A 25,442-nucleotide genomic window follows, 5' to 3' on the forward strand; every position below is an offset into this window, starting at 1 on the left:
TAATATAATGAAGCCTACATTTAGAGGCTTCTCTTATTGTAGGCTTCTGGTACTATGTAGCAATTCAGGCTTGGAATCTGCCGATATATGGTAACGTGGTTGTAAATTAATTTGGCATTAGTCTTACGTGAGAATGGGGAGTGTTGAGTGAGCTATGGTAAGACCTCGTGTCGACTGTAATTTGGTTTTTGGGTAAAGGCAAAGCCGCTTTTGGCCAGAACCCGCGCTACGGAAGATTGTTCAACCGCGCGGGTATTTAGAATATCGACGTGCGTTGATGTACGCGGTATCGTCAGATCGAAGAAGCGGGTTGGTCTTTATCTATTGACGCTAGACGTCAAACCGACTCCGAGGCGAAATGAGTGGAAATTGAAGACGACACATCTGTTGACCCCTTTTGTACCTCCGCCAAAAGCCTTCCCTTTAAATCCATCTTTACCATTCCATTACGACAGAGAAGAATTTTCACTTCAAAACCACCTTCAAATTCCATTCTGTCATGGGTTCGAACCCGAATTTGATAATTTTAAACATTTCCCTAAATGTTACAAAATATTTTTTTTAGATATATTTACGTAACAATTACTATAATTTCCTATATTTACGTAAAAATTACTATAATTTCCTATATGTACGTAATAATTACTATAATTTCCTATATTTACGTAAAAATTGCTATAATTTCCTATATTTACGTAAAAATTACTATAATTTCCTATATTTACGTAAAATTACTATAATTTCCTATATTACGTAAAAATTGCTATAATTTCCTTTATATACGTAAAAATTGCTATAATTTCCTATAAAATGACTAAATATTTCCTATTTCTCCTATCCTTACCATTCCATTACGACAGAGAAGGATTTTCACTTCAAAATATCTTCAAATTACATTCTGTCATGGGTACAAACCCTAATTTGAGATTTAAAAAAATTTCCTTAAATGTTAATTTTTTTAAATATATTTTTAACAAGCTGGGGTACCCGATATTTCCCGAGGAACTAAGCCTATTTGTATAACCTAGGAGCAAAGAGCACAGCACCCCACACAAGGAGAACGCAACCCGTCAAAAGTAGTGCATTTTCTTGCGTACAGTTTCAAGCTAGACTCTTTAGCGCCTGCTGCCGTCGGAAGGGGTAAATTCGGAAATTGCCTTCCCCCTTTCCGTAAAACGTTCAGCTTAAAGGCTCGTCCAATGAAATTTGTACAAAACCCTGCGTTAGCGTGTTTAAAGGCTAGCTGCGTTCTCCTTGTGTTTGTTGCTCCAAGAAAAAAGCGTCAGTGGTGAAACTCCGACACATTCAAAGCGAAATCAGAACGCTGCAATAACTGTCTCCACGAATGGAGTTCGTACCAAATATAACCAACTGGTTAATAACAATTTTAGCCAATTATACGTTGACTACATAATAATTTGCCTTTTATTATACGGCCTAGTATCTATAGAAGAAGGCTTTTAACAAAATTGCATCAATTTAAGATTTTTTCGTGTGTATGCCTAAAGAATTAAGAAACTCCGGGAATTTTAATGCGAGTCTAAAAATTCGGGAATTTTAATGCGAGTCTAAAAATCCGGGAAATTTAATGCGAGTCTAAAACTCCGGGAATTTTAATGCGAGTCTAAAACTCCGGGAATTTTAATGCGAGTCTAAAACTCCGGGAATTTTAATGCGAGTCTAAAAATCCGGGAATTTTAATACGAGTCTAAAACTCCGGGAATTTTAATACGAGTCTAAAACTCCGGGAATTTTAATACGAGTCTAAAACTCCGGGAATTTTAATACGAGTCTAAAACTCCGGGAATTTTAATACGAGTCTAAAACTCCGGGAATTTTAATACGAGTCTAAAACTCCGGGAATTTTAATACGAGTCTAAAACTCCGGGAATTTTAATACGAGTCTAAAACTCCGGGAATTTTAATACGAGTCTAAAACTCCGGGAATTTTAATACGAGTCTAAAACTCCGGGAATTTTAATACGAGTCTAAAACTCTGGGAATTTTAATACGAGTCTAAAACTCTGGGAATTTTAATACGAGTCTAAAACTCTGGGAATTTTAATACGAGTCTAAAACTCTGGGAATTTTAATACGAGTCTAAAACTCCGGGAATTTAAAAAATTATTGTAAAAAAATCAAGGAAATATTAAGGAATTTAATTTCGGTTGCAAATAGTAAACCTTTAGTAAACTATAGGTTGAAAAATAAAATAAAATTGACTCAAAATAAGTCATGAAAAATCTCCGGAGGTGGTCAGGGAAAACCTGGAAAATTGAGGGAATTTTAATCTGAAGAGAACTATGGCAATCATGTTCCTTATATAATACATTCTTAAAAACTTGCATCTCACAGCCAGAAATATCAATAAATCCGAATTATCCGACGCGATTGAAACAAAATACAATTATATGCAATACATAATTTATTAAATAAATTTATGTTCAAAATAGTTTATTTAGCAAAGTCAAACCAGTGAAGTTTAATTTACACTAAGTTAAAAATTAGTTCCCAAAAAATTAGTCGGCAAAGAAGCATATTTTTAAGAATAAAAGAAAACGATTTAAAAAATTTTTCAAATAAAAAATCTACAACTTCTTTTATTTGTAAAATGAAAGATTATTGCTGAGATAAATCGATCGATAATGTAGTTTCGGAGACAGTTTATCATTTTTAGAGACAAGTGCATCCAACCCTGTGACAGGATGACCCGCCTTTCTATATTTCCAATGTCTTTATAGTCTCCCTGTAATAAATTTCGGTATAATTTTAGAAAATATAAAAGTTTATCCCAAAAAGGTTTTTGCTAGTTTAAACTTTTTGGGTCCACAATTTCTTTGAATTTCTGATATTTTTTCTAAATGGCTGTTCTGCACTCGTCACAATTGACCTTGCTTGTTTGCTTCAAGCAGGTTCCACGACGATAAAAATATTATTCTCCTTTATTTTGCCTATTTAGCTTCCTATATTATTCTATAAAACGCCTCTAATTAATTTACTAAGTTTCCTGTACCATTTCCCAGTCTTTATTGTACCATTTCCCAGTCTTTAATGTACCATTTCCCAGTCTTTATTGTACCATTTCCCAGTCTTTATTGTACCATTTCCCAGTCTTTATTGTACCATTTTCCAGTCTTTATTGTACCATTTTCCAGTCTTTATTGTACCATTTTCCAGTCTTTATTGTACCATTTTCCAGTCTTTATTGTACCATTTTCCAGTCTTTCCTGTAACATTGCCCCGTTCTTCCTGTAACATTGCCCCGTTCTTCCTGTAACATTGCCCCGTTCTTCCTGTAACATTCCCCCGTGTTTTTCCTGTAACATTTCACCGTTTTCCCGAGTTTTTACTGTAACATTTCCCCCGTTTTTCCTGTAACATTTCACCGTTTTCCCCGTGTTTCCTGTAACATTTCCCCCGTGTTTCCTGTAACATTTCCCCCGTTTTTCCTGTAACATTTCACCGTTTCCCCCCGTGTTTCCTGTAACATTTCCCCAGTTCTTCCTGTAACATATCTCCCGTGTTTCCTGTAACCTTTCCTAGACGTTCCCCCATTCACCCAGCGTATACGCTTGTCACTTCGATAAATTCAAACATCCCAAATTTCTGTTTCAGAATTTTATACTAGGGACGAAAAAAGGGTTTTTAATATTTTTCGTGACGGAAAGCCGTAAAATAATATTTCTGAGAGATCGAGAGCGTAGAAGTACGTCCTAAGTCTTTAAAATAACGCTGATATAAGAAAGAGTGCTTCGGTCTTCGTTAAATATGGCAATAATAGCCCACTATCATAACACCGATAATCTGGTTAGCGTCTCGGCTAATTTGGCGGCGGCGATTTCATTCCGGGAAGAGCTATTTCGTTTTCCCGTTTCAAGCCTAGTTCCCACTTAGCGAAAAAAACAATTTTCGCGCTGAAAATTGACGCTCGCGAATAAAATTGGCGATTTTTTTCAAATTCGCCGCTAAAGTCGCGTCTCCGCGGTATCTAGCGAATGTTCTATTTTTTGACTTCCACACCTTGGCGATAAAAAGCTTCAGCCAATCAGAAAACGCGTTCCCTCGATCTATTCCGCTCCCGTCCGTCACTTATTAAGCCTAGGTCTTTAGAAAAGCGGCTCAGCCAACTTGACCCACAATACACAGTATTTTTACCAACCTTGAACTTGACCAAGATAATTAAGTAAAGGTAATTATCTCACGAATAGAATCGTTTATTAAATTGAAATTATCAACAAGAACATCCATTTGGTTCATTTTGAACTGATGTTTTATGTTAGGCCTAAAACATTACTTAAAACCCGCAGCGTTTTTAAATTTTCGCGCTAAAGTGAGAACCGCTTCCCCAGCGACCGAAAAAACGCGTCTTTTTTCGTTGCGCGAAAATTTTATTCGTCTCGAAAATTTGCCAAGTGGGAACTAGCCTTCACTCGGCTCTTTTTACGAGCGAAAAGGGTATTAAGAACGGCAAGCCCAGGCTCGCCTTCTTATCGGACGCGAATAGCTTTGGTAATAGAGATGTTAAGCGCGTCCGACGTTACGCAACGGGAAACGTCTATCCTGTAACGCGCTGTTTTGGGGACTCGACAGTTTCCACTGTGGGGTTTCGCTTAACCTCCGTAATAAGTGTATACGGCGGGTCGTATAAAATCATGGTTCCGTGGAGGCTCGCCCCTTTCTAATGGCCAAAAGAGTACCGTTCAATTCGACATTGGTTTCGAGACGATGTTTACTCAAGACGAGTTTGGTCGATTTTCTTATGTGGAGAAAGGATTTTAAGGACCGATTTAAATCCGGAATTTAAATAAACTATTGAAATATATTTTTTAAACGACTCATTTACGAGATTAATCTAAGATATTAAAATGCCACACATTTAAAAATGGGCCTAAAAGTCAGGGGGAGGTCAGGGAATTTTAAGAATTTGGGAAAATAGGTGTTTTCATAAAATCCCCATCAAAGAACATCCTAGGAGGTGATATACTTTAGGAAGGGACATGTAACTGTCTGAAGTCTTTGGTTTTTATTGATTTTTCGGGAAACAAGTTTGCCAGCTTGTTGACGTACATTCATGCGAGTAGCACCGACGGTCTTAGAACTGGAACGTACTGAACTGAACTCCCATCAAAGACTGAGGGGGCAATTTTTGTCGGGGAGGAAAACAACGTAGCCGGATTTTATGAAAACGCTTATTCAGGGAATTAAATTTCATTTTTGACAATTTTTGACGGTAATTTTACTCTAGATCCATGACAAATTCTGTGATTATTATTTATTTTTTTGAAAGTTTGGCTAATTTTTTCAACATTGCAATCACCTTTTTACTGAAATTAAGTCCATTTAATTTTATTAACTTCTGATAAAAGTAAAATATAAAATAAATATTTTGGCCTTGAAAAAAGTCAGGGAAAACAGGGAATTTGAATCTCAACATTTTGTGGCAACCCGGTCGTAGGCTCAGCGCGGATTCATTACTTCATCTAATGATGTAAATGTCAGACTAGCGGAGCGGTTAGCTCTTTCGCCTCGCAGCAAGAGGAGCTGGGTTCGATCCCAGCTTGATGCACTGGGTGAAAATTCGGAACAACTCCTTCCGCGTTCAGTTCGCAAGTTCTCTCCCCATTGGTTTAAAGGGTTTTACCCAGAGTTCTTCGGTTTCCCCTTTCTTCAAAAACCAGTTGGGGTATTTAGTAAGTGTAGGGAGCTGTTGGCTCACGTGCAGGGCTCCCAGAGTACATACAATTCAAAAATACTATTTAAAAAGCTTTTGTCCCATTGGGTCGATTATCATTCAACCGATTCTCATTCGACCGACTGTCCCATTCGACCGACTGTCCCATTCGACCGACTGTCCCATTCGACCGACTGTCCCATTCGACCGACTGTCCCATTCGACCGACTGTCCCATTCGACCGACTGTCCCATTCGACCGACTGTCCCACTCGACCGACTGTCCCACTCGACCGACTGTCCCACTCGACCGACTGTCCCACTCGACCGACTGTCCCACTCGACCGCCATTTTGTTTGCTCACAAGTGAAAGCATGAAACCTAACCTAACCTAACGAAATAAATAGATTTCAATTTTATATTACTTTTTCGACCCAATGGGATTGCAAAATTAGAATTCGATCAATTGGGGAAGTATATTTTTTGATTCGATCCATTGGGAATTCGACCCAATAGGATTCTATCCAACGGGAATATATACTTTTAAAAATCCCTATAATTTTAAAAATTGTCATTAGGTAGCTGCTGAAACGCTTATGGGAAATGTACTAAACACTTTACTTATTGGAAATCTTTAAAAAAATCACTTAGCGTGGCACTTACTTGATAATAAATTAATAATTATGTATATTACCTCTAGGACTGGGGTTAGCACTTACTTCCCTGTCTGCTGTAAGCAACGATATGCCATTCTTATGAAATCTTATTTTAAAAAAAACACAATTTTTTTCCTATTTTAATTTTGAAACACGTTTTAAAGAAAATATTGAAGCAATATTAAATGTGATAGAAAAATCAAAGTTTGAAAGTAGTGTTGTTAATTTTCCGGAAAAATGAAATGCGGAACAATTTCCAGAAATTTTTCCGCAAATCGGAAAAATAAAAATTTGAAACATAAATTACTTTTTAAGGGTTTTTGATGTTTTTAACTTTTAATCGATTTAAAATGTCTAATATCAGTAAACATATTACAAAACATTTATAGTGTTACATTGCTAATCAGTTGAAACTAGTCTAGGGTTTTAGTTTTACTTTAAAATTTATTCTTATTATTATTTTATTTTTGTTGCAGATTATTGCAATAAATAAATAATAATAAATTTTAAAATTTTAATGTTAAATGTGTAGGGAAGAAAATAAATATAAATATGGATACCTTTGTGGGCAAAATTGGATCAAACATTTTGTGTTAAAAATTGGAGGAGCAGTGGACTGTGATTTGAAAGGCGGAATGACGTCATTCTGTTGTTCACAGGAATATTTTTTAATACTTTAAATGAATTTGACATATTAATCAACAATAAAAATAATATTTGTCCCTTTAAGGCTGCACATTTAACGAGCTCTAAACTGTTTTTTTCAGTTCGAAGAACTGTTTTTGTTATAATATTTTATATTGTCAATGTGTTCGTATAGCAGGGTTGCCACAGGTCACGGAAAAGTCAGGAAATTTGAAACTGAAATTGTTGTGGAAGTCCTGTATAAACTATAATTACTCTATTTTCCTATATTTAAAAAAAAATCGGACTTTATCGGTTGCAATTATGTCTTTTGATATCAAAATCTACAAAGTTGGAAAGAATTTTAGAAATATTTGAAATATTCGCTCGCTCATAAACTGGATTTTCACTTCATGAGTATTTGAAACCTATATTTTCTTGTAATTTTAATGGAATTTTTCCTTCATTTTGTAAAAACTAGACTACAAATTTCCTTTTGAGGTTTCTGTGGTCACCCGGAAATTGATTGGTTTTGAAATATTTTTGTGGACACAAACTTTTGGTTACTGATGACTAATTAAATAAATTAAATCGTTAGACTCAACTTTTATTAAAATTGCACGAACTAAGTTATGAAACCAAATTAGTTTAAATGTCATTTGCTTCAGTTAGCTATTAATATAGGTCAGTGTTTGCGACGTAATAAAATAACCTCAATAAAAAATAATGTTTTATCTTAAAAAATTGATAGCTTATGGAAATGTATAAATCAGGGAAATATCAGTGGAAAACATGTAAATATCAGGGAAATCGGTTTAAACGCCGCGTATCCTATGCAGATTAATTGGAATATTTACTGCGTATGATTTCATTTATAAGGGATTTTATGTCAAGGCATGTTTTTAGTCTTCATGATAGTAAAACGTTACATATCCATACTAATGAAAAAAACCGTTTCTAATGATATTTTGAAAAACTGAAATGTTTAGTATAAATTGAACTCAATTACCATTTGTAATTAAATTGGGTATTGCTAAGGAAACCATTTTGAATATGTTAATAAATTCGTTGAATAAATTATATTATCTATTATAAGCGAAGGATTGTGTTCCTACGTTACTTCGTCCTGAAACGACGTTTTCTGCGATTTGAAATTTGGGTTTTAATAGAGTCGTTATGATTTTTTGTCTAAACTTACTGATTTCTCAAAAACTGTGCTGTCCGTTTTAGGATAAATCCTTTAGTTATGTAAACTTAAAGAAAACGCGCGTTTTGCAAAGCAAGAGAGGTTGTCTGCCATATTTGATTCTTTGTAGGGAGCGTTTGGGCTTCGATAGAATCGTTTTGATTCGTATATCGGAAACTTCGATATCGATTCTCGGACATAGTTATCTCTGATTTTGAATTAATTAGTTATTTTACAAACAATGTTAAACATTTATGAAAATACAATTTTCGCAAATAGCGGAAAAATCGAGGGCAATACAGTAGAACGACCGTATTCTCCCATGATATTTTATATAATAACTCAAAGATAGCTGTGTTGACAACTCAATGGGTAGGTCTCGGAAGAGTACAAATTAGGGCTATACGATTAGTGTTTTTAGGCAATCGAGGCGGTTACCGAGTATAAATTTTTTTGTTATCGAGTATTCGAGACAAGTAATATTGAAGTCGAGTCGAGTAATCTAGTACTTGATTAAGGATAAACTTTCTTTTATTCGAGTCGAGTAACTCAAAAAAATCTCGAGTAATATTTTTAACGAGTCGGGTTCTCGAGTACTTGATGAGGAGCTGGTTTTATTCAAGAAATTATGAAATTAAATTTAAAAGGAGCCAATATAACTTTCTGTGCTGAAAAATATTGCTTTAATTTAAATGAACCACAGTTTCCACAACTTTGTAGGTACGGTTTATTGCCCTCCAAAAAGTTGTAAAAACCCCTCTTTTAACTTTGAAGCGATGAGGGTAGAATTAACAAATACTCGACGAATTTAAAGAGCAGCTTATTCGAGTAATCGGGTACCCGACTATGCAATTTTTTGGTACTTGGTAATCGACGAGTATTCTCCTATTACTTATTCGAGGTCGAGTTCGAGTACCTCAATATTTCGTTGAGGTACTCGACCTCGACCTCTCTATCTCTCGCTCAATGGCCTCGACTTCGCCGAAAGCTGATTTCGGAGGAGCCTTTGGCATAACTATCATTGTTTTCCTAGGTTTCTTATTGGTTTAGGTAAATCTGGTAATTTTTAAAATAACACTAACAAGGAGAGTACCCGAGGTGTTTATTGCCGATTTTGTTCAAAGTCGGGCGTAATGTAGACCTATATGAGATATGAAATTTCCCAAAAAGAGACGTTGCACTAACCATTCGTTTTGCTATAGCAACCGAAAATGTTTTTGATCACTTATAACGATAAAATCTCCATTTAAAAAAGCATGGGATTTTCTCGGTTTTACAGGGTCCTAGCTACGAAAAATTTGAAAAATTTTGAAAATCACGAAATGTGTAATTTGGACCACATTTAGGTAAATTTCATCAAGTTTGGGTAAATTGAAACATTTTTAGGGTAAGTTTGTTACAAATTTTGGGTAAAATGAGGAAAAAATCTTATTTTGGTTGTAAGTGGTCAAAAACATTTTCGGTTGCCATGGCAAATCGAATGGGTAGTGCAACGTCTCCTTTTGCGAAATTTCATATCTCATATAGGTCTACATTTCGGCCGACTTTGAACTAAATCGGCAATAAACACCTCGGGTACTCTCCTTGTAAGTTTTTTTTAATTGATTTTGAATGATGAATGTATCTAAACTATAGTGCAAAACTCGCTGAATTTATAAATTTTAACAGACCGTTTCATTTTTTTAAATTACGTATGCATTTTTTAATGCTTTGCGCCCAACTGCCGAATTTCTTTTATTTTCTGGTATATAGCCTACTGCTGTTTTTATTTATTTATTTACTACTCATTTAATTTTTTTTTAAACTGCCAAATTAAATATGAAATATTAGCTCGTTAGCTATTTCACTACACGTTGCAAAATCGTTAATATGACAAAACCGCTTTTTGCAATTAGTTTCAAACCTGAGTATTTATACTGTAAAGAAAATTAAATTGAATGCCTGGTTTTTTCTGTGAGTTAAAGCAAATAGCTGAAACACGCTTTGTGGCCTTTTCAAATTCGCGCGAACTACATGTAGGTGATGTTGTAGCACCGGAAATTTCAAAAAATCGTCAAATACTAAAAGTGATATTTCCTCTAAGCGTACACATTTAGTTTTTAAGTTTTTGTTATACAAATTATACGATCAAATCAACTAGCTGCTAGTTTATTATACAGGGTTCACAGCGATCCTATTAGTGTTGTAAGTCGAAAAACGTTCCGGAAAATAACCGAGGCCTTTTTTCCGGAATATTTTCCGTATTTTTCCGAAAAAAATAAAAACCAGTTTTCATTTCATGATTATTCTAATACATTGTTTGCAAATTTAAATAAAGCGGCATTTTCGCCTCATTTTTTCGAATCTGAAAGTAAAACTAAACCTCTAGACTAGTTTAAACTGATTAACAATGAAACAATCTTAATGTTTTGTAGTATGTTTACTGTTGTTAGACATTTTATATCGATAAAAAGTTAAAAACATTAAAAACCTTTAAAAAGTAATTTGTTTCAATTTTTTATTTTTCCGCTTTGCGGAAAATATTCCGCAATTCGGAAAATATTCTGGAAATTTTTCCGCATTTTATTTTTCCGGAATGTTAACAACACTAGATCCTATAATTCTAAAATTATCTTATAACGTCATAATTCCATTTATTTATCCTATATTTCCTAGATTTTTTTTACATATCTCACCCAACTGATAAAATTTCTCGTGAAAATTGAAATCATGAAGGAGCAGATTTGAATTTTTCTTATCTGACCGGTCTTACATAGTTACTACTCCTTGATTATTTTATAATATTATAAAACTCCTTTAAATTGGAAATTTAATCCTATAATTATCCTTTAATTTTAAAATTTGTATTCTTTAATTATTCTTTAAATTTGAAATTTGTATTCTTTAATTATCCTATAATTTTGAAATTTGTATCCTTTAATTATCCTATAGTTTTAAATTTTTATCCTAAAATTACGGGATAATTTTGAATTTTTTATCCTAAAATTACGGGATAATTTTGAACTTTTTATCCTAAAATTACGGGATAATTTTGAACTTTTTACCCTAAAACTACGGGATAATTTTGAACTTTTTGTCCTAAAATTACTGGATCGAATTTTTTCCTGACAGGAGGGGGTTGAGCGAAGGAAATGACGTACTTTTTTAGGGGGGTTGATAAATGAACCCGCAGTGTAGTTAATTCTCCAAATTCGAAATACTCTTTACTCGATGAAGCGGAAAATAACCTTGTATAGAGTTCGTAATCTTCCTTTCCAATAATGTAAATATTGTTCTGTTTTTACCTTTCATTGATATTTTTTCTTTTCATATTGTCTTGTTGAGTGTTTTGTTATTTTTGTTGAGTCTGACATTTGTTGGTTTTAGGTTGACATTTGGAGGTTTTTGGACGGATTTCAGAATGCTCAGGTAAAAATAAAAAAAATATATAGTTTTTTTGTGGTTTGTTGTTTCTCTTGTTAAGCCTTGGTTTACCAACCGTGGGTTTTCCGTCGTCATAGCTACCCGATAGCGTTGTAATAGGCGGGGGTACTCGTTCTCGCCTTTATAAACGGCTATCAGGTAAGACGGCAACCCACTTTGAGCATCCTCTTAAATTTTCGTTCTCTTTGTTTTATGTGGCTTTTTTGTTGTTTTTCTGATGGTTCGCATGCTGTGGCTTACTTTTATTTTTTTAAATGTTTTATTGCTTCGTCGACAAAAGTTAAGCGGGAGACTCGCAGTTTAAATTGTGATCCAATTTTCAATTCAAACTACGATGCCAATTTTATCGTTTGATTAGATGCTGACTGGAAAATTTAAAAGTTAATTTTTATCTCTTGTTTATCCAAATGAATAATTTAATCTTCCAACTTATTCTATTCCGTATGATAGGATTTCGTTAGGATTAAATATTTTATTTTACTTTCAAAGGGTAATTTTAAAATAAACTATACTGCAAAGCACAAAAGCATTAACGACCAAATTTTCGATTTACAGATTTTGGTTTTATTTCTCCTTATTTTATACGTTAAATTCAATTTTGAACTAATTTTCGAATTTAAAATCTTTGTTCTTAGAGAAATGACTTGTTTCAAAACGCATTATATTAGGTTTTTGCATAATTTTCAAACCAAAAACGCATTCATGTGTTTATTTTCTTTAAAAGTCAAATCAAAACGCTTTTTTTTTCGCGTTTTAAGACATGGTTTTAATGATATTTCTGAAATATCGTTTGGCCTGTAAATTGTTTAGTACCAGAATATAATTTCAGTTGAAAAATCCAAGTCTAAAGTCTACTATATAAACTTGAAAGAAGTAAGTTGGGGAATCTTAAGGCAAAGAAAGTTTGAATTTCGCGGGTTTTCTCCATATTTTGGTTTTTGGTCGTTAATGCTTTGGTGCTTTGCACGGCAGTATAGCGTTTTTGAAAGGGCTTGAATTAAATTCCCTTTATTGAAACATTGTTTGAGTGGGTAGTTCTCTAGATAGAGCTCGCGTTAAGGGAAATAAATATTTAATTTTCGTAGTAATGTTCCTACATCAGTTTTTAATGTTAGTATAACATTTCGTAATGGAATAAACATTTATAAAATCCGTAAGATGTAATCAAGTTTGTATTTATATCCCTTTGATAACATCAAAACGGGTTAGTACCCCGGGTAACCACACCTTCTATAAAAGGTGTTACAAACGGTTATGCAAAAATTTGAAGTTGTAGTTGTTAAGAAGTATGCCTGTTTTTTTTTTCATTTTCCTACGATGAGTTAAAAGAGCGCCAGAGAGCTTCAAAGTGTGGCCTACTAGCCCCTGGAAGTAGGTTGTAACAGGCATAATTCTCAACTCACCCCCTACAAATCCTTAAACGTTTTGCATCACTTTGGAAACACCCTGTATTTGATAATTATTACTATATTTTCAATGTGTTCGTATAACATCCTATAATTTTTGGGGCTTCACATGTTGCAATTATGTCTTTTATTATCAAAATACACAAAATTATAAATAAAATAATTTTAGAAATATTAGAAATTTTAGCTCGGACAACCAATTATTAAACCACATTCCCTTTATAAACCATGGAGTTTTACTTCATAAATACTTGCCACTGGGTCGGACATTCAATGAAATCCCGTACACATTCCAAGAAATCCTGAAATCCATTCGAAAATCGAGAAATTGTAAATTCCCGAAATTCATCGATAAATCCTGAAGTACGACTTGAAATCTAGCGAGAAATCCGACGAGAAATCGATCATAAATCCCACGAGGAATCGATCATAAATCCGACGAGACATCGATCATAAATCCCACGAGACATCGATCATAAATCCCACGAGACATCGATCATAAATCCCACGAGACATCGATCATAAATCCCACGAGACATCGATCATAAATCCCACGAGAAATCGATCATAAATCCGACGAGAAATCGATCATAAATCCGACGAGAAATCGATCATAAATCCGACGAGAAATCGATCAATAAATCCGACGAGGAATCGATCAATAAATCCGACGATAAGTCGATCAATAAATCTCACGAGGAAAACGATCCTAAATCTCACGAGGAATCAATAAATCCCACCACGAAAAATCCCGGTTTCCAAAATCCCGTACACATTTTTGTGGTTATTGCAAACTTTACCCTTTAAATCGACTAAAACGTTTTCTGTGATCACCCTGAGTGTCTCATAGGTTTCCGTAAAACTGGCGTCTCAATAAAGTCATTATCCCTAAGTAGAGCTCAGCGCTAACACCGATGAGTCTGATATTGATTTCTTACTGTTCCTTTTCGCGTTTCCAGTTTTGACGTCACGATGCTCATCGGTGAGCCATCGTGACGTCATCGGTTCGAAGAGTCACTTACAATTGTTAGTTAACGTGTCAGCGTGACGTAAAACGCATAGGCACAAAGAAAGGTCAACTGCGTACGAGTTGGTAGAAGCTGAGGCTTAGTGTTATTTATTAACTTTTTGGAAATTACCGTGCCCTGTTTAATTTTGGATAAATTTCAACCACTACTAACTATTTCAACACCATTTTCTTCAATAATTTCATCGTTAGCAAATTCATTTACTATTAAATATAAAAGTTTTACCGCCATTTTCAAAAACACCGATGACAAGAAAACAGCGGTTTTTAGTCGATGAGCTCTACTGAACGTACCCCAGCAATAAATATTATATTAATATTATAAAATTATTAATTGTTAAAGCTAGTTTAAACATTGGAAAACGCGTAGATTAAAAGATTCCATCTTAAACGCAAGTTTATTAAACTAAATTTTTGTATACATACCAAAACTTGGTTTAAACACGATTAAGCGGGATTTTATAAGCCTATTGTAAAAGCAGGAACTGAAAAATCAGGGATTTTGATAATAGCTTGAAAATCGGTCAAATAAATTCTTGAAAGCTGTATGAAATATTTTGCAAGATTTTACCTCATTTATTGTACAAAAATGGTCAGTGAAATTTTGGAAAATTTACGGTTTAAATCAGCTATTGGAAACGCTTTTCTCTGCGTGACTTCAGACATTCAATTCCAAATCCACAAAAACGAAAATTGATTTTAGTTTAATCAGGAATGTATTAAGTTTAACAGATAATATATAGTCGCAACTTCGAAAATAGTATGCATTATAGTAGACTTGAAGAGTTTAGTGGGATAATAGTGGTTTTTTTCCTGCCTGGACACTAACAATTGTAAATGTAGCAAATTGTGGTGAACAAAAATTTTTATGAAAAAATATTGTAAAAATATTAGAGAGATTGATACGGATTAAAGAAATTATTTTAAAACTTTTATTTCTAAACTATTTCTGTATTGTATTCTTGCTAATTGAAGTATTATGTTACTATTATAAATTAAATAGTTTGAAAATTTCAGTTGTTTTTAGCTTTTTACCCGTAATATTACTTTATTAGTTACTATTTACCCGTCTTTTCCGCTCGGTTCCATTTTTTGCCACTATGTTCCACCCTTTGCCACATTTTCCACTGTTCCACCTTTGGCCACATTTTCCACTTCCACCTTTGGCCACATTTTCAACTGTTCCACCTTTGGCCACATTTTCAACTGTTCCACCTTTGGCCACATTTTCAACTGTTCCACCTTTGGCCACATTTTCCACTGCTCCACCTTTGGCCACATTTTCCCATGTTCCACCTTTGGCTACATTTTCAACTGTTCCACCTTTGGCCACATTTTCCACTGTTACAAATGGGCCACATTTTACACTTCTAAATTTGGCCACATTTTACACTTCTAAATTTGGCCACATTTTCCACTGTTCCACCTTTGGCCACATTTTCCACTTCCAAATTTTGCCTCATTTCCCATGTTCCACCTTTGGCCACATTTTCCACTTCCAAATTTTGCCTCATTTCCCATGTTCCACCTTTGGCCACATTTTCAACTGTTCCAAATAGACCACATTTTCCACTTCCAAATTTGGCCACATTTCCCATGTTCCACCTTTGGCCACATTTTTCACTGTTCCACCTTTGGCCACATTTTTCACTGTTCCACCTTTGGCCACATTTTTCACTGTTCCACCTTCGGCCACATTTTCCACTGTTCCGCCTTTGGCCACATTTTCCACCTTTTGCCATATTTCCCACTACTATCCGCCCAATTTTCCACTATTTACCACATTTTCCACTATTTTCTACCTTTTACCACATTTACTACAAATATCCACCATTAAAAACTGGGCGTGGTTTATCTTCCGGAAATCACGAGTCGAAAGAGGTGCTGCGCTCATTCTCAGTTAACCCGAATGCATTCTTGGATTAATGAGTGGAATTTGTATTTTATTCGCGGATGGATATGAATGCAAAATTTTTAATATTAGTATTCTAGTAACATCAAAGGATAGTTAGTTTTAAAGATTTTAGTGCTTTCGAAATTTAAATTTGTTCTAAAAATATTTACACTCCTTTTAAAGCTACGCGCATTTTGATATCGTACGTGTAGAACGAATTAACAAGCGTGGACCATTAAATCTCTCTAATCCGTAGAGTGTCCTATACTTATATTTGGGCGACAATGCCATAGCTCTAGCTCCGTGTACTTACGCCATATGGCCTAAGCTAATATGTTGCAGATTCCTATTTGAAATACGTTTTGCATGCCATTAACTAAACTCGGCGTTTTGGGTTGGACATTGGATAAAATTTAACTAATTGTTTTTTGGAACCTTGAAATCGTTTTTAAAATCCGAAAATGTGTCCTTATCGGGGAATTTCAAAATGGCCCTAAAAAAGATCTGGTGACTTTAAAGTGGCCCTAAAAAAGATCTGGGAACTTTAAAATGGCCCTAAAAAAATCTGGTAACTGCAAAATGGCTCTAAAAAGATCGGGGAATTTAAAAATTACCCTAAAAAGAATTTGGGAACTTTAAAATTGCCCTATAAAGAATCTGGGAACTTCAAAATGGCCCTAATAAATGTGGTGACTTCAAAATGGCCCTTAAAAGAATATGGGAACTTCAAAAATGCCCTAAAAAGATCTGGGAACTTCAAAATTGCCCTAAAAAGATCTGGTAACTTCAAAATGGCCCTAAAAAGATCTGGGAACTTCAAAAATGCTCTAATAATATCTGGGAATAAAAAGAATTTGGGAACTTTAAAATTGCCCTATAAAGAATCTGGGAACTTCAAAATGGCCCTAATAAATGTGGTAACTTCAAAATGGCCCTTAAAAGAATATGGGAACTTCAAAAATGCCCTAAAAAGATCTGGGAACTTCAAAATTGCCCTAAAAAGATCTGGTAACTTCAAAAATGCCCTAAAAAGATCTGGGAACTTCAAAAATGCTCTAATAATATCTGGGAATTTCAAAATGACCCTAATAATATCCGGGAATGTCATAATAACCCTAAAACGTATCTGGGAACTATAAAATGGCCCCTTAAAAGAATCTGGGTAATTTCAAAATAACCTTAATAATATCTGGGAATTTCAAAATAACCCGAAAAAGAATTTGGGAACTTCGAAATGGCCCTAAAAAGATCTGGGAATTTGAAAAGGAAACCATCTCCTCTGGCTGCGAGGCGAAATCGCGAAGGGCTTCTCCACCCCGCTAGAAGTCCAGGCTTCGAAAACAACTGATTTTTGCAACCCCTTGTCTAGCTCTCAAAATGCGACTGGAAATAAAAAATATCTACCCCCAAATTGCGAATATGCCTGACGTACCTTTAAAGCTCTTTCGAGTAAACCGCCATCGACAATAATATATTCTTAATTGGTGGCAGCGCTTGCCTAATGTCACCCGTACCTTATTTCTACCTTTCCCCGAAGTATCAAGTAGCCTTTAAAAAAATCCATTCAATTCTTTTGAAACATGCCGCGATTTTCATCCTCCATTGATTAATTTTACCTTCGATTGGTTGGAGGCAATTTGATGACAATAGCGATGGAAGAAACAGCGTAGAAATAAGATCTCAGATTAAAATTTTTATACTTGATTTCGATTTCCTTACTTTACCTCTCTTAATACTTACCCCCCCCCCCTCATGAATTCAATAAATTTTCTATATTGTTTTTCCGCTTTAGTCGCTTCTTTGGAGACACGGCGCTCGGTTGCCATGCCAACCGGCGTTTCGTAATTGTGTATTATATAGGAGACGGTTGGTTCTCTTTTCCACTCGAATGAGATGATATTCGAACGTGCTTTGAAGGCCTAATGAAAATTCTTAACTCTCGCCTTTCTTTTTGAGATCTCTTCGCCGCGGGGAAAAATCTATTTTGAGGCTTCATTTTTTTGTCCATTCCACATTGTAATATCGTATTTACTTTTTAACGAAACCGTCCTTAAACATTTTATTAAAAATTTCATTTAAATTACCTAAGCTCTAAAAACAGGTATTTTATCACATGAAATTTTAAAAAACATTTATTTGAATTTAAATTCGAGTTGTATGTCGGAAAATGTTCTGGAAAATTTTCCATATTTTTTCCGAAACAAATTAAAAACATTTTTTTTTTATTCCATGATTAGCCTAATATTGCTCGCCAATTGAAATAGCCCGACATTTTCGGCTCATTTTGTTTAATCCAAAAGTAAAACAAAACCTCTACTAGTCTAGAATCAAATCCCTTAAAAAGTAATACATGTTTCAATTTTTTAATTTTCCAGAAAATTTTCCGTAAGTCTTTTCGTATTTAAATTTTCCGGAAAATTAACAACTCTAATTTAAATTAAAAAGTTATTTGCTTTTTGAAAATGGTAAAAATTGGATAACTTTGAAATTAAATTTACTCTATTTTTAGTATTTTAGACAAACTCAGTCTTCTAGTAGGATCGTCCCCTTAAATGCCAATCAAATTATCCCGTGGTCTCATTGGTTCAATAAAACTGACGTTTCCGACGCTTTAGAAGAGCGTTACGTTTTCCCCTCTCTGCTGCCGGGGGGGGGGGGGGGGGACTAGTCCATTTTAGGTGAAATAATAAACGCGTTAAACTTTCAGCTGTGATGCGTTTCATAATCTTAAACGCCTAGGTTTTCTTCTGCCTGTCACCCTTTAAATTTACTTTCTTTCCAAACAAATACCCTGGTGGTAGGCCAACAGCAGAACACGTTGGCCTACCACCAGAGTATTTGTTTGGAAGGAAAGTAAATTTATAGGGGGTCAGGCAGAAGCAAACCTAGGCCTTTGAGAAATTTAAAAATAAATAAATTAGAAAATAAAACAGAAATGATAAATATATAATAAATAATTGAAATCGGAAAATCATTTAAATCAAAAGACATAGATAACTTTCAGTAATTAGTAAAACAAATTCTGGGAATCATAGCTATGATAAAATTAACGGAAAATCTTTAAATTATATCTTAAAAAGCAAAGATTATTTTAGGTATAAAATAACTAGAAATTAAGTCTTTGGTCATTACTAAAGAATACTGGAAATCATGGGCTCTAAAAAAATCGGAAAATATTTTAAGGAAGTCTTAAAAAGCAAAGGTTAATTTGAAATCATAAAGTAACTAGACATCAAAAGAAATCCTATTAAACAGGAAGTCATTGTATATCAGTAAAAAATCCTGAAAATCCTTAAAAAGGAAAGATTATTTTTGTAAATAAAATCATTTGAAACCAAATAAAGGCTGTATAAAGAGAAAAATACAACATTTTAAAGAAAAATGTCAGAATAAAAGTACTTTTAAGAATACATGTTTCCCTATTAAGCCTAATATGAATACTTCTTTCACAAGAACTATGTTATATATTTATTAATGTAAAATTTATTACTATTTATAATCATTCTATTCCCGAAAATTTTAAATCAGACTTATAATAAATAAAATCATTCAATTCCTGAAAATTAAAAATCAGACTTGTAATAAATAAAATCATTCAATTCCTGAAAATTAAAAATCGGACTTGTAATAAATAAAATAATTTAATTTCTTCGAAAACGTAATTCTCATAATTTTCCCGATGATAAAATAGATTTAAAAGCATTTGCCCCTGAAGGGAATTTCCGAAACGCACCGAATCTTTATCACGTTTTAAAATATGTATTAGGTCGTCGTTAAAATATTAAATTTTAATCGCGGGCGTGTAGCGTCATCGAAGGCCGGAAACTAAATCGAGGAAACGCGGGGGCATCCAGGTAAACAATATTGCGGATCAGCTTCTAATTGGGGGAGCCGGCCCCCCTTCTCCTCGGGCTGCCTGTACTTTCCACGCAGTCAGCGTCTTAGCCCTACCGCGGGATAACGGCATCCCCGTTTGCTCCCGAGCTTCCAGGGACGCCAGAGATGTTTCCCGCCCCCCCCCCTTCTCTTCGGCTCCCCCCCCCCCCCTCCTATCGGCGCGGCTTTCGGGTCGTTTTTGGCGAGATGCCTCGGACTCCTTTCTCGAATCTCTTTCGGCACACTCAGTAGGCACAGTTACAAATTCCCGAATACGCGCTTTCTAGCAGAGCTCTCTGGATCAGGGGAAAGTCTCGGCGCTATTTCGAAGAGCTGGTTGTCTCGGCCCGTTTCCGTTCGCGATTGCCGAGCGTTATCATCACCACCAGCGGCCGGGTCAAGGGTTTCGGCCATCTTGGATAATTGTCCGTCAAATCCGTCCCACGTGCCTGCGGGGCTTTGGCTCCGCCCCTCTGACGTCGCGAAAACGCGCATTTTGAAAAACTAAACGTTTCCGCCGTTTATAAGTGTTCTTTCACGTGGCCTATTTTTAATTCCGGTCGCGTTGGTGTCGTCTGCTATCGCCGAAGAGTTTCGCCGATTGTTATCCGTCCCGAAATTGGAAGCGTTGATTCCCGGGCATCGATTCGCTCGAGCTAAGCCTCGGCGCGCTGTTTTTTTTTGATCCTTTGGACGCGTTTTTCCCCCCGCGTCGGTTGTTCGGGCTCTGCGCATCGACGATCTGCGCTGGTTTTTGCGGTATTTTCGGTTGTTTCTCGCGACACGACCGTCTACTTGGGGGCGCTGTTTCGGGTGAAATATACCCGTAGTGCCGGCGTACCGTTCTAGCCTACGTGACGATGGGCTGGTGGCCTTTGCGATAGTTGTTGGTGTTAAAGGTTAGAGCAATTTCTGAGGTCTCATGTGTAGGTGATGGATAGCGTTTTTGCTCGATAATGATAGTGGTCGTAAGGAACTCCACCCTCGCGCTCAGCCCTACAGAGGGCCACGTGTTCTCTGATTCGCCCTTTTTGCCTGCTATGCGTGCTCACTGTTGATTAGTCATTGTTCAATAATCTTACGGGAATTGCCTGTCGAACTCTGTTATCCGCTTGGAGGTCAGGTACTGGTGGGCTTTAAGCCGCTATGAATAGGAATGAGTTCGTTACGACATGGACTGTGTCTAAGTTTATTCGATATACTAGTCGATATTTTTATATGGTTTTAATACTGCTCAGTGTGTTTGAGAAATGATTTCACCCTCGTGTTTGTGTTGGTGTTTATGTACTTTTTTGTCTAATTTGAAGTAGCTAGTTCTCGTTTTAAATGTCATTTAATTTAATTGCAAACTGTAGTTATTATTGTGGCTATATCTTTATCTTTTTAAATTAATTCTAACTCCCGAAACATTTTTTTATAAATGTTTTTATATTTAACATACTTTCACTTGAAAAGAAAAGGTCGGAGAATTTTAAGAATTCGTCAAAACGTCAAAGAATTTTAATTTAACATGATAATTTTATTAAATTAATTTTAGTATAATTATGTGATTTTAATTTCCCCCGGAAGAGAAGGAATATTGGATGTGAATTTATGATAATCATTTTGTTCGGATAATTTTAATTTAACATGATAATATTTTGAAATTAATTTTAGTATAATTATGTGATAAATTATCTTGGTTATTGTTTATTTGGTCATTTTTAAAAGTTGTAATTTCAACGTTGCGATATAACGTTTTTTTTATTAAAACATAACAGGCTGCCATACATCAGGGAATTGGAAAATGGGTCAAAAAAGTCAGGGAATTTTAAGAATTTGTAAAAAGTCAGGGAATTCAGTTTTTTTTTTACATTTTTTTAAGGTAATTTTACTCCAGATCTATGGAAAATTCGGTTATTATTATTTAGATCCTTGAACGGTTTTTTTAACTTTAAAATAACTTTTGCACTGAATTATTAGTTGATTAAATTATTAACCTCTGATGTAAAACTAAAAACTCTGATTTTGGCCTTAAAAATCAGGGAAAATTACTTAAAATGGTCAGGGAAAACAGGGATGAAATAAATTATTTTCTGATAGAATTAAAATGTAAAACTAAAAATTCTATGATTTTGACCTTAAAAAAGAAGGAAAAATGTCAAAAAGAAAGTTCAGGGAATTTCAATCAAACTATTATGGCAACCCGGTTATAGGTACTAATTCTAACCCTAATAAGTAGACTGTTTGCTAATAGTAACTGAAAATTTCGGAAAATCGTAAATAATTTTGGGATCTATCGAATTAGAAAAAAATATTTAACTAACCCTTATAAACCTTTCAAGTTAAGATGACTACAACTATATAATTCGAAAGTTATTAAATGTCCTGTACAAAAAAACCTCGAAAGATGATTTTTCAAAGCTATTCATACCCTTGGGCAATTTCCAACGCACGAAGCGGAAAATTGAAGATCAAAGTCATCTCAATAAAATATAAAACCTTAGGCGGAGATAGAGAAAAACCTAACATTCGCAAGGGGTATTATTTAAAAGTTCAAAAGTAAATTACAAAGTATTAATTTCCTTCTTTGAAAATGTACGTAAACGTGGTATTACTTTGCTTTTCTCGCTTCGAGTAGAAAACCTTTTCAAAATTGTCCACTGTTTTTCCTTTATGTTATTAGTTGTAAAATTCCGGGCAAACATGTAGCAGAGTTCCTCGCTCCAAAAATTCCGTCCAATTTTTTGAACCTAAGATGCGTTTTTTTATCTCTTTGTTCATTCTTAAAAAGATAATTTTATTTAAAAAAAAGGGAGATTCTTTCTATGCCATTGTTTGGGAACATAGGTTTGAATCGGACCTCTCTTTCCATTAGATCTGGAAAGAATTTGTTTATTTCCACTTAGGAAGAACGATTTTTAGCGTTGCTTCCAATTCAACTCAAGCTCCCGTAAAAATAATCAAATTAAGGCCAGGTATTTGTATATTCTGAAGCGATATTTGCAGTCTCGAGTACTGTCTCTTCTAGAATTTAAAATATTTTCTCAAATGATATTTTCTTTTTAGTTCAGGGTTGCCACACGTCAGGGAAATCAGGGAAAAGTCAGGGAATTTAAGAATGGACCTAAAAAGTCAGGGAAATGTCAGGGAATTTTAAGAATTTGTAAAAAGTCGGGGAATTTAAAAATTGACCTAAAAAGTCAGGGAAATGTCAGGGAATTTTAAGAATTTGTAAAAAGTCAGGGAATTTAAAAATTGACCTAAAAAGTCAGGGAAATGTCAGGGAATTTTTAGAATTTGTAAAAAATCACGGAATTAAATTTTATCTTAACACTTTTTTAAGGTATTTCTACTCTAGATCAATGACAAATTCTATGATTATCATTTATTTCCTGGAAAATTTGGCTAATTTTTTCAACATTGCAATAACCTATTTACTGAAATATAAGCTCATTAAAATTTATTAACTTCTGATAAAAGTAAAATATAAAAAATCTCTTAAAATGGTCAGGGAATAGTCAGGGAATTTGTATCTCAAAATTTTGTGGCAACCCTGTAGTTATAATCAGCTTTAGTTTTTAATAACTTTAGCAGAATTGAATATCATACTAATATTTAGACAATGTTTATAATAAATATCTAAATGGAAATGAAACGTTTTAATACTTTTTAATGGCAGTGATTTCCCCGTCAGATCACGATTAAAAATTACTAACTTGTGCTATTACGCCTAACGATGAAAAAAATTGTGCTCCGTTGGTAATTTAACTAATATGAAAACAATATTTTATCGATTTAAAAGTTTTAGAACCCGCGAAGATAGTTGTTTCAAGCGAATATCATTAGCAGGAAGGGAAGTTGGATACTTACGCTAATAATATATATTATTTACTCCTGGCACAGAAAAGTCAGGGAATTTGAATATGGGTATATAAGTCAGGGAATTTTATTTCGGTTGCAAATAGGAAACTTTTACTAAAATATAGGTTAAAATATACAATCTTGGCACAAAATAAGTCAGGGAAAATCTCCAGAGATGGTCAGGGAAAACCTGGAAAAGTCGGGGAATTTGATTGTGTAAAAACTGGGTCAACCCTGATAAAGACTAAGGAACATAAGTATAAGCACTAGACGGTCGTTTTATCAATACCTAAGAAAATAGATTTTGGGGGTAAAATGTGAAACTAGAAAAAACTATTTTTTTATGAAATAATTAGTGGGATACATTAGCCATTCCATTAAGTAATAAGCATAGTTAATTAGTTTATTTAATTATCTAGATTTGGAATTTCTCACTGTCTTCGTAAAGAATCCCCCGCGACATTCCTGAAGGTTATGGAATCTTGTTTCGGAAATCAGTCGAAAGAGGCGCTTTCAATGGTGTGGTGGTGTGTGGAGGAGATGGGGGTGTGAAGGGGTGACAATCTTATTGGCGCCAGAGCTCCGACTTCCGGCGCAATAAATCGCGGAGAAGAACTTTCTTTCGCTTTATAGCCGATCAATGGGTTCTTGGCTCTTAAATATACTTCAGTCAAGGCTTAGGCAGTGACGTAACGATTTAAATACTCGCCCACACCCGAACAGACTGTACCCCCCAATCGCGGTCTTCGCCCGTGTTAGAGTTTTAGTCGCGTCGTCAGCTTTAGCGGGGAACTAATTTTAGCCTCGCAACTGTTGGGGACTAGCGGGATGACGTGTAAGCTTTTGTTCTTTGGCTGACCCTAATTAAACCATGGCACTCTTAGCGCCGTAATGGGCTACTAATTTAAATGAGGTGTCTTTTTAATTGTCTTCTTGCAGCATCCTATCCCTTTCTTGTCCACATTTTTCCTTCAAATTGAACTTTATCTCTCATATTTTGGGTTTCTTTTAAAAGGAAATAGAGATTATATTTTTAGGCTTAAGATAAACTCCGAACTGACGGCAGTTAGTTTAATGTAAACTTTTCGAAGTGTTTACTTAAAAACATCCTATTTTACAAAATGTCCTGCAAAATCCCCAAAACGTCCTATAAAATCCTATATTTTTAGCAAAATTATCAAAAATGTCTTATAACATACTATATTTTAGCAAAATTATCAAAAATGTCCTATAACATCCTATATTTTTAACAAAATCCCCAAAAAGTCCTATAACATCCTATATTTTTAGCAAAATCCCCAAAAAGTCCTATAACATCCTATATTTTTAGCAAAATCCCTAAAAATGTCCTATAACATCCTATATTTTAGCAAAATCCCTAAAAATGTCCTATAACATCGTAAATTTTAGCAAAATCCCCCAAAATGTCCTATAACATCGTAAATTTTTTAGCAAAATCCCCCAAAATATCCTATAACATCCTATATTTTTATCAAAACCCCCCAAATGTCCTAGAACATCCTATATTTTAGCAAAATGTCCTATTAAATCCTATATTTTTGCAAAATCGCTAAAAATGTCCTATAACATCCTATAATTTTGATATTTTGCCCATTTCAAATTCCGCCACTCAGTTAAATTGCTAGATTTAGCTATAGGATAAATTCATATACAAAGTTATTCTAGTCTATACTTTTGTTATTGTTAACATGGTTAGCTACTAGTATATTTTTGTGATAAAATGGTTAAATATTTTTTTTTCAGCTAGGCTAGGCTAATACCCAAGGCACCACCTTAGGCCTAAGTCATCAAGCGACTTTTGAAGCCATTAATTCTA

At 34.5% G+C, this 25,442-nt stretch overlaps 1 protein-coding gene across 4 annotated transcripts in view; it reads left to right on the forward strand.

The window, feature by feature from the left end:
- Positions 1–25,442, forward strand: part of dlg1 (MAGUK family member discs large 1) — a 298,752-nt gene that overhangs the window by 114,180 nt on the left and 159,130 nt on the right. For 2 of the 4 annotated variants that reach the window (XM_090168259.1, XM_090168260.1), the window contains exon 4: positions 11,503–11,544. The exons of 1 other annotated variant lie outside the window; for it this stretch is intronic. In XM_090168259.1, the coding sequence (XP_090024385.1) occupies positions 11,503–11,544 (42 nt within the window). Of the gene's footprint in view, positions 1–11,502; positions 11,545–20,531; positions 20,662–25,442 lie in introns of those variants that run through there. One more of the 4 variants, XM_090168254.1, reaches the window with a different exon arrangement.

Source organism: Leiobunum rupestre, chromosome 3 (assembly GCF_980474605.1).
Source record: "Leiobunum rupestre chromosome 3, qqLeiRupe1.1.hap1, whole genome shotgun sequence".
In the NCBI taxonomy this organism is placed as follows: domain Eukaryota; kingdom Metazoa; phylum Arthropoda; class Arachnida; order Opiliones; family Sclerosomatidae; genus Leiobunum; species Leiobunum rupestre.